The 13,268-nt window shown below is 36.2% G+C and overlaps 1 protein-coding gene across 3 annotated transcripts in view; it reads left to right on the top strand.

The window, feature by feature from the left end:
* Positions 1-13,268, top strand: part of ZFR (zinc finger RNA binding protein) — a 77,425-nt gene that overhangs the window by 53,026 nt on the left and 11,131 nt on the right. For all 3 annotated transcript variants that reach the window (XM_036845905.1, XM_036845904.1, XM_036845906.1), the window contains one exon: positions 41-136. In XM_036845905.1, the coding sequence (XP_036701800.1) occupies positions 41-136 (96 nt within the window). Of the gene's footprint in view, positions 1-40; positions 137-13,268 lie in introns of those variants that run through there.

Below are 13,268 nucleotides of genomic sequence, written 5' to 3'. Positions count from 1 at the left end.
TTCTAAGATTAATTCAGTTGGTTTTTGTATTGCTCTCAAGGCTAGAGCTAATGGTCTGCAGTCCTGTGTGATTATCATACGTATTCTCCGGGACCTCTGTCAGCGAGTTCCAACTTGGTCCGATTTTCCAAGCTGGGTGAGTAATACGTAACTGTATGGTGTGAAAAGTAAACATAAAGGAAATATTTCTGCAGTTTTTTAATAGACTCATCTTACGTCTAATTATCAACTTTCTTTTCATTTCCTAAATGTAGTTTTTTTCTTCTTCTAGTGAGAAATCCTGGGGTCTTAATTTTCTGAGAATTCCACTTGATTTTCTTTCTGTATTTTCCTCTCCTTTTTTTTTTTTTTTTAACTCTTTTCACAGTGTTTATTACTTTCTTTAAAATAGGACCGATTACTAGTCATACATACATAAAGGTATAAAGAAAACTAAAAATGAGCTATTAATCTACCTATGCAAGGTTTTGTTGACATTTTAACAAAATAATGTATAAGGAATTTTTAAGATTTAGAAATATACATTATTCAAAAATGCATAAAATTAGGAAATTCAAATAATGCAGAAAGGCATGAAGCAGAAATGAGAGCCTTCTCATCATTTAAAGGCAAGCTATCTTGACACAGTTTGTTGTGATTTTTTTCCTAGGGGAAAAAAATGCATGCATATATATCGTGTATGTTCCTTTTTAAAAAAAAATATTTATTTCTTTGGTTGTGCTGGGTCTTAGTTGTGGCAAGCGGGCTCCTTAGTTGGGGCTTGCCGGCTCCTTAGTTGCAGCACGCCAGCTCCTTAGTTGCGTCACGTGGACTCCTTAGTTGTGGCATGTGAACTCTTAGTTGCAGCATGCATGTGGGATCTAGTTCCCTGACCAGGGATCGAACCCAGGCCCCCTGCGTTGGGAGCACAGAGTCTTAACCACTGCGCCACAAGGAGGTCCCATGTATGTTCCTATTTTTATTTATGTACACATATCCCTTTGATAATTGAACTGTTTGGGTTCCTACAAGAATTCAGATAGAGAGGGATTCATTCAGAAATATAACTGAAACTACTGATTCCAGAGTTGGGTTAGGGAGAGTTGAATAGCCAGGGTTATCTTAATTCTTTTTTTTAACACAGGAGTGGGTCATGCTGTTTACATTGTTTGCATCTTTCAGCTCTTTGAGAGCTGTATTGACTACATGGTGTTGCCTTTGTATGGACATGCAGTATTTTATTCAGCTGGTATCCATTTGATGGACAGTTGCATTGTTTGCATTCTTTTGCTATTAAATTTTCATTGTATTGTTGTCAGGCTTTTATGAGTATTATATACGTGTGATAAATGGCTAGGGTCAATTGCTATAGAATTCCAAGGTCAAAGGACATGTGTTGATTGTTACCAGAAAGGTGGATCATTTAAAACTTCCAAAAATTGTTGAACTGATCATTTCCTTCACACCCTCGCTAACTTTGGGATATCATCACACTCCTTTAACACGATAGGTAAAAAAAATGGCGTCTCATTTTTTATTTAGATTTCTTTACGTGATTATTGGCATTTGTAATTATTTTTCTCTTAACTGCCAGTTCCTTTATTATTCATCATTTTCGCAATTTATAGCTCTTTCTATAAGAAATTAACTCTTATCTGTATTAAAAAATAATTTTTTCCAGTTTTTCATCTGCTTTTCAACTTAATTTTTGCTGTTTTATAAAAGCTTTAAAATCTTTGCAAATTCTAATCCATTAATGTTTTATGACTTAATGGTTTTATTTCTACTTACAAAATTCTTTCATATTTTAGGTTATAAATTATTCACACATGCTTTCTTCTAGAGCTTTTTTTTTCCTCCCATCAAATTATATTTTCTACAGATGCTTGCTTGCTTGCCTGTTTATTTAGTTCTTTAGTCATAATGCATAGCAAACCTCCTGGAAGGATGTATTTCATATTACAACAGTGGTTGTCTCTCAGTAGTGAGTAGTGGGATTAGGTAGAGGTCTGTAATGTTTGGATTTTACTAGGATGAAATATATATTTTATTACTTGTATAATTAAAAATTGATTTAAAAATCATACATGGATTAAAGGTGGATCCAGCTATATGTTTTTCCAGACCAATTACCAATTATTCCAGTACCACTTAACATTTTATTTAATAAAATTTATTTATTCAACCCCCATTTTGAAATATCACCATTATCATAAACCAGTGGTTCTCAGCCACCATCAGTTTTGCCCTCTAGGGGACATTTGGCAATGTTTGGGGATAACTTTGGTTGTCAAAACTGGTTATCAGTAGCGCTGAGGAAGAGAAACCCTGTCACAAACCAAAGTTCCTTTTTTGCAGGCCTACTTCTGCAGCCCTCTTTCATTGCTCAGTCTTTTCTAGTACCAAACTCTTTTAATTTTTAAAGCTTCATAGTGTGTTTTAAAATTCTGATTGTCCTCTTCCTCTTCATCAGAAGTCTTCCCTCTTCATTCTCTGCTATTCATTATAAACACCATCTTACACAGAAGATTTTTTTGGGGGGGGGTGCTTTTCTATGCTTCTTTTTCTGAAAGAACTTGACTACCATTTTGTTCAGTTTCTCCGAAGTTCTCTTGATGATTTTTAAGTAGCACTGTAGATAATTGGTGGAATGTCATCACTTTTATAATACTGACTCTTCTTTATGGGATGTCCTACTTATTGGAATGAATGTTACACACTTATTTAGATTTGAATGGGTTCTGAGCATAGTTGTTTGTACCTAGGTATTTATGTTTTAGAGTCTTTAAAAATACCATTTTCTGGTTATTGTTTATATATGTTAAATATATTAATTTTGTAACCCACCACCTGACTGCATTCCTTTATTTGTAGTAATTTTTTTCATGTGATTCTCTTGGCTTAGAATCATATCCACCAACCTCTTTTCTAATTTAGTTGGTTGATACTCCTAGAATAATTATGGAATAAAAGAAATAATACTTTACATGCATGTTATGTTCTTATTGCTTTGAAAATGTTTCTAGTATGTAAAGTCTGTTAAGCATGGTGGTATAGCCTTTTATTTGAGATATTTCTTTGTAATGTTAGAAATGTCAACCCTCTCTTAGTTTACTAAGTAATTTTGAATGAGGAATGTAAATTGAACTTTATCAGACAATTTTTCAAGGTTTCTTGACATGAATGTATAGTTTTTCTCCTTCATCCTGTTAATATTGTATACTTAGAAATATATGTCCTGATATTGAGCTACCTTTGCATTCCAGAGATGATTCTCTTATATTTGAGAATAATCTTAATGAACTGTTAAGTTCTGTTTGCTGATAGTCTATTTAGGAATTTTGCAGTGACATAAAGGAAATTTTTGTGGTTTTATTTTTGTCTTCTTTGATAGATTTAGGATCAATAATACACTAACTCTTTAAGAATAATTTAGAAGCTTTCGTTCTTCCTCTAAACTCTGAAACAGTTTTTAGTAGCATCAAAACTATATGTTTTTTGGGACTTCCCTGGTGATCCAGTGGTAAAGAATCCGCCTTACAGTGCAGGGGATGCCGGTTCAATCCCTGGTCAGGGAACTAAGATCCCACATGCCGCAGGACAACTAAGCCCATGAGCCACAACTACTGAGCTTGCACGCCTCAACTAGAAAGCCCACGTGCCTCAACTAAGACCCAACACAGCCAATAAATAAATAAATATATATATATATATATATAAACTATTAAAAAAACTATGTTTTTTGATAATTTATAAAATTCATGTGACACCATCAGTCACTTATAAAAGGGGTGGTGCTTTCTTGTTTCTTTTATTGTGATTAATTGGTTTGTTTAGTTTTTCTTTCTCTTGGGGTTATTTTTGGCAACTTATCTTTTCCTAGAAAAATTGACCAATTCAGCCAGATACTCAGATTTTTAGAGTTTTGCTCTCTTAGAGTTTTAAAAATACCTGTAGCATCTTTTTTATTACTTTTAATTCTTTGATTGATTGGACTAGCCAGTAATAGCAGTTGCTGTATAGGAGCAAAATAACAAATGGGTGTTCAGTATTTATTTGTGATGAGAATTCACTGAATTCTTAATTGATTTTAAATATAAAAATTTATGAGCATTATATAACTTTAAATTTTTTAAATGTTTAAAGATATAAGCATTATGCATTATCATTTTACTTCCTGATTCCTTCAACTTCAGTCCCTTCAACCCAGGTGCCCTTGAGGCTATTTCTGTTGTAGTAAGTCTAAGCTTCAGTACTTTTGAGACTGAACTCTCAGGCCACTCCTGGGCTACTCTTGGAGTTTGGAGGTCCAACACTACAGATGGCCCTTTGCCTACACCTTACTTTTCGTCTTTATCAGAGAGAGCCATAAACTTCAAGGGACCCTCTCTCCTTTGAGGATGCAGAGATCTAAGAACTGAGTAGAAGAGAGGATGCACAGGTGAAAGGAACTGGGGGAAGATAGGCCATGGCAGGGTAATGATGGGAGGGCAAGCAAAGCCGCTGGCCGATCTTTGAAATCATGTACATATACCATAAAATAACGCAAAGTATTTTGGTAGGTTAAAGCACACCAAAATGTCAGTATTTTGACATTTAAAAATCTCTCCTAGTATTATATCCTTTAGGCAGTAGTTTATCCAATTTAGTATTTTTTTCCTCCCCTCAAAGAGCCAGCTCCTTGGATTTAGCTGCCAGATCTGCCATTTTCCTTCTTAGTAATTCATTAATTTCTTATTTCATCTCTAATTTTCTATTTTCCTTGGGTTTATTTTTGTTCTTTTACAAACTTCATGAGTTGGATACTTGTTTCATTCACTCACTCTTTAATTATAGAGGTTTTAAAGCTGTAATTTAAGGCTGGACATAGGTTTTGGCCATATATACATATATATATACACGTGTGTGTGTGTGTGTGTGTGTGTGTGTGTGTATATATATAATATTTTTTCTTTTTTTTTCTATGCAATCCGAAATTCATTTTAATATTGTCTTTAAGCCAAGAGTAGTTTTGAGGGAATTTTTAAATTCTACATGACTGAAGAAGAGTTGCTTTTGTTTTGTAAATAACTTCTAGTTTTTATAGCATATAAAAATAATGCAATAAATATATTCTACTATTTGCAATTTTGGGAATTTCAAGTTTTCTTTGTGGTCTCATATGTACAGTTTTTGTTAAGTGTGGGCACTTAAAAAATGTGTTCTCAGCAAGTTATAGCATTTAATATATACCCCTTAGTTCAACTTCATCAATTCTGTTCATATCTTCTATCTCCTTTCCTTCATATTTTTTGTCTACTTTATCTGTCCATGGACTGACAAAGATAAATTAAAATCTGCTATTTTGTTGTGTTTTCTACAGTTTGTTCTTTATTGTTTTGTTGCAGTAATATTTTGGACATAGACACTTAATACAACTATGTCGTAATTGTGAGTTTGAACCTTTTGCCATTATAAAGGGCATTTAATTAACACTTTCTGCTATTAGTTAATAAGCCTTGTCCATTTATTAATATCAAAACTCTAGCTTTAAAAAAAAGAATTATAACTAACTTACAATATTATATTAGTTTCAAGTATACAACATAGTGATTTGATATTTTTATACATTATGAAATGATTACTGAAATAATGACCAGTTATGATTTGTTACCAAAGTTATTACAATATTATTGACCATATTCCCTATATGCACTTACATCCCTCTGACTTACTTATCTTAAAGCTGGAAGTTTGTACCTCTAAATCCCCTTCACTTATTTTGTCTGTACCCCCAGCCTCCTAAACGCTAGCTTTTTATATTAGCATTTGTCTGGTATAATTCTGTTTGTTTCCTTTGTTTTCTTCTGCCCTTTCCCATAATTCTTATCCTTTTCTTGGTCTTTTTTATGTGTGAATGGGTTTCCCTCTATTTATACAATTAGTTGTTGCCCTATTTATAGTTTTTTGTGGTATTTTAATGTTTGTTTAACAATTTTAAGCAATGTTTGTTAACCTCTCATCTGTAAAAGCTGAGAATAGTATCACTTCTTTGTACTCCTCACATCCTCTTTTGGGTTTTTTGTTATATTTTCTTTTTTTCATTTGTTTCATTCATTCCTTTAAGTAACGTATTAAAACCTGTTTCTTGATTTATGTCTTAATATATGCTGATTCCACTTAGACCAAGGAAAGTTTACACTTAATGCTTTTTTAAACCTTGAAGGTTTAAAAATAACTACATTTACCTTCTGTGGTCATATTCCCTTTGTTTAATGTTCTGTATCTGAATGGTTTGATGCCAACCATTAGATCTTTTACTGGGGCTTCCTCTTTTCATTTCTTGATTGACTGCATTTTATCATCATATAGTTCTTATCAAAAACTGTTTTAAGTTTTTAAAATTTCTTTCATGTTTGAGAATCTTTGCCAGTTACCACTACTTTATTGAGAAATATATTGTTAGGTCACAATTTTTCCTCCTCCATTTATTGGTGTTGCTCCATTGTCTTCCAGCACTGAGTATTACTACATCTAAGTCCAGCCTAATTTTTTTGCCTTTACTTTTTCTACAGGCTGCTGAAAGAATTCTTTATCCTTCAATTTTAGTAACTTAACCAAATTATGTCTTGGAATCTGTTGTTCAGTATCAGCATTTCATTGAAAACTTTGTCCTTTTTGCCCTGCAGACTTGACAAATTATTAATATGATTCTCTATTTTCAGGGATACCAATTATCCTTATATTGCATTGCCTTTGTCCTACATATCTATTATCTTCGTGATTGTTTTAATCTTTGTTCTCTTTCCTCTTTTGTCCCCTATTATTGTCTCTTTGGTAGTAATTTAGTTTCCAACTATGTCCTAATCTTCTTTGCTATTTATAATTCATTATTAGTTCTATAATAATGTTATTTTGCATTTCAGTTTGCTTAATTAGCTCTGCAGTTTTCCTTTTCATCTCAACTTTGAGCTCTTAATTTTATTGGCTTTTTGTATTTATCAAGTTCTCTATTACTCAGAATGTGAGCAGGTTATATCTTCATTTCCTTAAATTAAGATTCTTCCAGAATAGATTATTTTTTAATAGATATTTTTTAAAGCACTTTTTGGTTCACAGCAAAACTGAGCAGAAAGTACGGAGTTCTCACATACCCTCCTCCACTACACATACATAGCCTCCCCCTCAATATTTGCACCAGAGTGATACATTTGTTGTAACAAGTGATACTACTTGTTACAAGCAGTGATATACTATTATTGCTCAAAGTCCGTAGAGAGTAGATTTTTTTTTTTTTTTTTTTATTGGCTGGGTTAGGTCTTTGTTGCTGCATGCAGGCTTTCTCTAGTTGCGGCAAGCAGGGGATGTTCTCTCTCTAGTTACGGTGCACGGGCTTCTCTTGTGGAGCATGGGCTCTAGGCATGAGGGCTTCAGTAGTTGTGGCTTACGGGCTCTAGAGCGCAGGCTCAGTAGTTGTGGCGCACGGGCTTAGTTGCTCCTCGGCATGTGGGATCTTTCTGGACCAGGACTTGCACCCGTGTCCCCTGCATTGGCAGGCGGATTCTTAACCACCGCACCACCAGGGAAGTCCCAAGAATAGATTTTTCATCTCTATTTTTCATGCTATGTTCCTCCCAGATGCACGGATGTCGTGTCTGATTTGTTTCAGTTTTTTCATCTCGTTAGCGCTTAGCATTGTCAGTTCCATTACAAAATCATCCTTTTATGCTGAGACAACCAAACAAGAACTGTATTTGAATGTATCCACACCTTTTAAAATACTTGTCCTTTTTCTTCCCCCATGAGCTCTGCTTTGAGGATTGCTTATGGAAAGGAGTAGGGCTTGGCTGCATGTAAACCTTGGGCTTTTTTTTTGGCTGTGCTACGTGGCTTGCGAGATCTTAGTTCCCCGACCAGGGATTGAACCCAGGCCCCAGCAGTGAACGCACTGAGTCCTAACCACTAGACCACCAGGGAATTCCCAGACATGGGCTTTGTCTCTCCTGTGTCCTGATTGAATGTGCTGTGATAGTCTGTGAGGTGGATTCCATTGGCACACCTTTACACTTCAGGTTTCAAACCCAAGATGGCCTCCTAGAGGCTTTGCCTATGCAGAATCTGCTCTGTTTGTTTCCGAAACCTATTCACCATCTCCTTTCAAGAACAATTTCTATTTCCCTGAACCAACAGAGGGTTTTGGGTATGTGAAGCCGCTTTGGGACGCTTGTGTTGAGAATTCACAGCCAACTTTGATATTAATTTTCCCCTGCATCTTACTCCTTTGGAAGATCTTACACTATTTCTTTTTTCTTTTATCTACATGTTAGTCAAATGTCTATTTATTATTAGATATAATTAGATGTGGATAATTGGAATTTTTCTACTCTTCCTTCCCTGTCTTCCACAAAGAGTCTTCAACTTGGTAAATACCATTACAAACACTTGTCTGTATAAAAGATGTTTTAAGTGATAGAACACTGACATCACAGGGCAAATAACTAACATTCTTTTAGCTTGCAGGAGAATCAGCAAGTTGTACTTGGACTGTATCATCTCACTCACTTTAGCTTAAAAATAATAACTCAACACTTAGCTACCCCATAACAGAAACCATCTACTTGAGTACATACACATCCCCAAATCACCAAAAGCTGTTAGAAAACCTTTTTTAAGAAGACCTGACAGTTCTGGGACTTCCCTGGTGGTCCAGTGGCTAAGACTCTGTGCTCCCAATGCAGGGGGCCCAGGTGTGATCCCTGCTCAGGGAACTAGATCCCGCATGCTGCAACTAGGAGCCCACATGCTGCAACTTAAAAGATCCTGCATGCCTCAACTAAGACCCAGCATAGCCAAATAAATAAATTTTTTTAAAAAAAAAAAGGACTTCCCTGGTGGCTCACTGGTTAAGAATCCGCCTGCCATTGCAGGGTACATGGGTTCGATCCCTGGTCCAGGAAGATCCCACATGCCACAGAGCAACTAAACCCTTGTGCCACAACTACTGAAGCTCGTGTGCCTAGAGCCTGTGCTCAGCAACAAGAGGAGCCACCTCAGTGAGAAGCCCGCGCACCACAATGAAGAGTAGCCCCCGCTTGCCGCAACTAGAGAAAGGCCACGTGCAGCAACGAACACCCAATGTGGCCAAAAATAAATAAATTTTTTAAAAAAAGGCTTGACAGTTTTTATTAAGAATTGTTGAGTATGAAATAAAGTGCTGTCCATACAACATGTGTATGAGTATGAAATAAAGTGCTGTGCATGTGCAAAAATATAACATCCTACACGTGGACTTTAGGAGTGGGAAGTTTGTCATGCATGTATCAATCTTCACCTGTGTTCACTGGAATACAGAAATGGCTTTTATACAGACAAGTGCTTGTAATGGTATTCGTAAAATCCTATTTTAATAGCATAAACATTTTTATCTGTAAAATTGGAATAATAGTTGTATCTACCACCAAGAGGTGATTATGATGATTAAAATTGGTTAATGCATGTAAAGGCTTAGAACAGTGCTTAGCATATAATAAGCACTCAGTCAGTAAGTGTTAGTTATATAATGATAAAGAGGCTAACTTTACTACTATTACAATTACTTGACCAAACTTCCTAGGGTTTGATATTTAGATTGTTTCCAGTGTATTGCAGATAAGCAGCTTCACTGAATATTTTTTGTGTTTTCATTAAGTGTAAGAGCCCTATTGTAAATCTTTAGTACTGACATTACTGGGTTCATTAGTATGTGCCTTTGAACTTGCCAACTGTGTGATTTTTTTTTTTAAAGAAGGTTTTACAGGTATACACTACCACCAAATGAAAGTACCTGTGTTACCATAATCTCCCAAAGTATTTTTTTTTCATAGCCCTTTACCTCTATCAGAACTAGAAACTACTATCCAAGGAAACTAGTTAATGTTATCTGTCTGGATCAGTTGTAAAGGATATTTATTGAAATATAGTTGTCTTTAAAAAACAAAACAAAACAGGTTTGAGTCGGTCAGACCTGGGTTTAAATCCTAGCCCCTTAAGCTTCTAGTTGTATGACCTTTTAACCTCTTTAAGGTTTTCTGTTTTTTAATCTTTAAAATTGTGGTATAGTGGCATCTAGTTATGAGAAATTAAATGATTTATTTAAAAGTGCTTAGCATGGTGCCTGCCCCTTACTAAGCATTGTTCTTCTTACTACTATTAAAGGTGGGAAAGAAAAATATATACCACATGAATGTTTTTTAAAGCAAATATTACAATCCTAGGTTTCACATCATCTAATAGGTAATATTTAAGAGAGCTTTTTTCTTTAAATAACTTCAGCCACCAAGACGTTTCACATTGCAACCTAAATAATCATTTTCCTAATTTGATTCTGTTCGTCTTTGATGTTGTCTTTTTACTTGTTTCTTTTTTTCCCACATCTTTTATGGAGTATAAATGCTTTACAATGTTGTGTTAGTTTCTGCTGTACAATAATGTGAATCAGCTATACGTATAAATATATCCCCATATCCCCTCCCTCTTCAGCCTCCCTCCCACCCTCCGTATCCCATCCCTCTAGGTCATCACAAAGCACCAAGCTGATCTCCCTATTCTATGCAGCAGCTTCCCACTAGTCATCCATTTTACATTTGGTAGTGTATATACGTCAGGGCTACTTTCCCACTTCATCCCAGCTTCCCCTTCCCCACCCTGTGCCCTCAAGTCTGTTCTCTACGTCTGCGTCTTTATTCCTGCCCTGCCGCTAGGTTCATCAGTACTGCTTTTTTAAATTCCATATATATGCATTAGCATACAGTGTTTGTTTTTCTCTTTCTGGCTTACTTCACTCTGTGACAGATTCTAGGTCCATCCACCTCACTACAAGTAACTCAATTTCTTTTCTTTTTATGGATGAGAAATATTCCATTGTATATATGTGCTACATTCTTTATCCAGTCATCTGTTGATGGACATTTAGGTTGTTTCCATGTCCTGGCTATTGTAAATAGAGCTGCAATGAACATTGTGGTGCATGTAGGTTGTTGTTTTTTTTGACATCTTTATTGGAGTATAATTGCTTTACAATGGTGTGTTACTTTCTGCTTTATAACAAAGTGAATCAGTTATACGTCTATGTATATCCCCATATCTCCTCCCTCTTGCGTCTCCCTCCCACCCTCCCTATCCCACCCCTCTAGGTGGTCACAAAGTACCGAGCTGATCTCCCTATGCTATGCGGCTGCTTCCCACTAGCTAGCTATTTTACATTTGGTAGTATATATAAGTCCATCCCACTCTCTCAGTTTGTCCCATCTTACCCTTCCCCCTCCCCGTGTCCTCAAGTCCGTTCTCTACATCTGCGTCTTTATTCCTGTCCTGCCCCTAGGTTCTTCATAACCATTTTTTTTTAGATTCCATATATATGTGTTAGCATACGGTATTTGTTTTTCTCTTTCTGACTTCACTCTGTATGACAGACTCTAGGTCCATCCACCTCACTACAAATAACTCAGTTTCATTTCTTTTTATGGCTGAGTAATATTCCACTGTATGTATGTGCCACATTCTTTATCCAGTCATCTGTTGATGGACATTTAGGTTGGTTCCATATCCTGGCTATTGTAAATAGAGCTGCACTGAACATTGTGCTACATGACTCTTTTTTTTGGCTGTGTTAGGTCTTCGTTTCTGTGCGAGGGCTTTCTCTAGTTGCGGCAAGCGGGGGCCACTCTTCATTGCGGTGCGCAGGCCTCTCACTGTCGTGGCCTCTCTTGTTGCGGAGCACAGGCTCCAGACACGCAGGCTCAGTAGTTGTGGCTCACGGGCCCAGTTGCTCCGTGGCATGTGGGATCTTCCCAGACCAGGGCTCGAACCCGTGTCCCCTGCATTGGCAGGCAGATTCTCAACCACTGCACCACCAGGGAAGCCCTACACGACTCTTTTTGAATTATGGTTGTCTCAGGGTATATGCCCAGTAGTGGGATTGCTGGGTCGTATGGTAGTTCTATTTTTTAGTTTTTTAAGGAACCTCCATACTGTTCTCCATAGTGGCTGTATCAATTTACATTCCCACCAGCAGTGTAAGAGGGTTCCCTTTTCTCCACACCCTCTCCAGCATTTATTGTTTCTAGATTTTTTGATGATGGCCATTCTGACTGGTGTGAGGTGATACCTCATTGTACTTTTGATTTGCATTTCTCTAATGATTAGTGATGTTGAGCATCTTTTCATGCATTTGTTGACCATCTGTATGTCTTCTTTGTAGAAATGTCTGTTTAGGTCTTCTGCCCATTTTTAGATTGGGTTGTTTGTTTTTGTGATATTGAGCTACATGAGCTGCTTGTATATTTTGGAGATTAACCCTTTGTCAGTTGCTTCGTTTGCAAATATTTTCTCCCATTCTGAGGATTGTCTTTTCGTCTTGTTTATTTATGGTTTCCTTTGCTGTGCAAAAGCTTTTAAGTTTCATTAGGTCCCATTTGTTTATTTTTGTTTTTATTTCCCTTACTCTAGGAGGTGGGTCAGAAAGGATCTTGCTGTGATTTATGTCATAGAGTGTTCTGCCTATGTTTTCCTCTAAGAGTTTTATAGTGTCTGGCCTTACATTTAGGTCTATTGAGTTTATTTTTGTGTATGGTGTTAGGGTGTGTTCTAATTTCATTCTTTTATATGTAGCTGTCTATTCCTAGCACCGCTTATTGAAGAGGCTGTCTTTTCTCCATTGTATATTCTTGTCTTCTTTGTCAAAGATAAGGTGACCATATGTGTGTGGGTTTATCTCTGGGCTTTCTATCTTGTTCCATTGATTCAGATTTCTGTTTTTGTGCCAGTACCGTACTGTCTTGATTACTGTAGCTTTGTAGTATAGTCTGAAGTTGGGGAGCCTGATTCCTCCAGCTCCATTTTTCTTTCTCAAGATTGCTTTGGCTATTCGGGGTCTCTTGTGTTTCCATGCAAATTGTAAAATTTCTTATTCTAGTTCTGTGAAAAATACCATTGGTAGTTTGATAGGGATTGCATTGAACTTGTAGGTTGTTTTGGGTAGTATAATCATTTCCACAGTATTGGTTCTTCCTGTCCAGGAGCATGGAATATCTCTCCATCAGTTTATGTTATCTTTGATTTCTTTCATCAGTGTTTTATAGTTTTCTGAGTACAGGTCTTTTGCCTCCTTAGGTAGGTTTATTCCTAGGTATTTTATTCTTTTTGTTGCGATGGTAAATGGGATTGTTTCCTTAATTTCTCTTTCTGATCTTTCGTTGTTAGTGTATAAGAAAACAAGAGATTTCTGTGCATTACTTTTGTATCCTGCAACCTTACCAAATTCATTGATTAGT

Source organism: Balaenoptera musculus, chromosome 3 (genome assembly GCF_009873245.2).
Source record: "Balaenoptera musculus isolate JJ_BM4_2016_0621 chromosome 3, mBalMus1.pri.v3, whole genome shotgun sequence".
Taxonomy (NCBI): domain Eukaryota; kingdom Metazoa; phylum Chordata; class Mammalia; order Artiodactyla; family Balaenopteridae; genus Balaenoptera; species Balaenoptera musculus.
The sequence above is the reverse complement of the archived record's forward strand: the minus strand, read 5'-3'. Positions and strand labels throughout refer to the sequence as shown.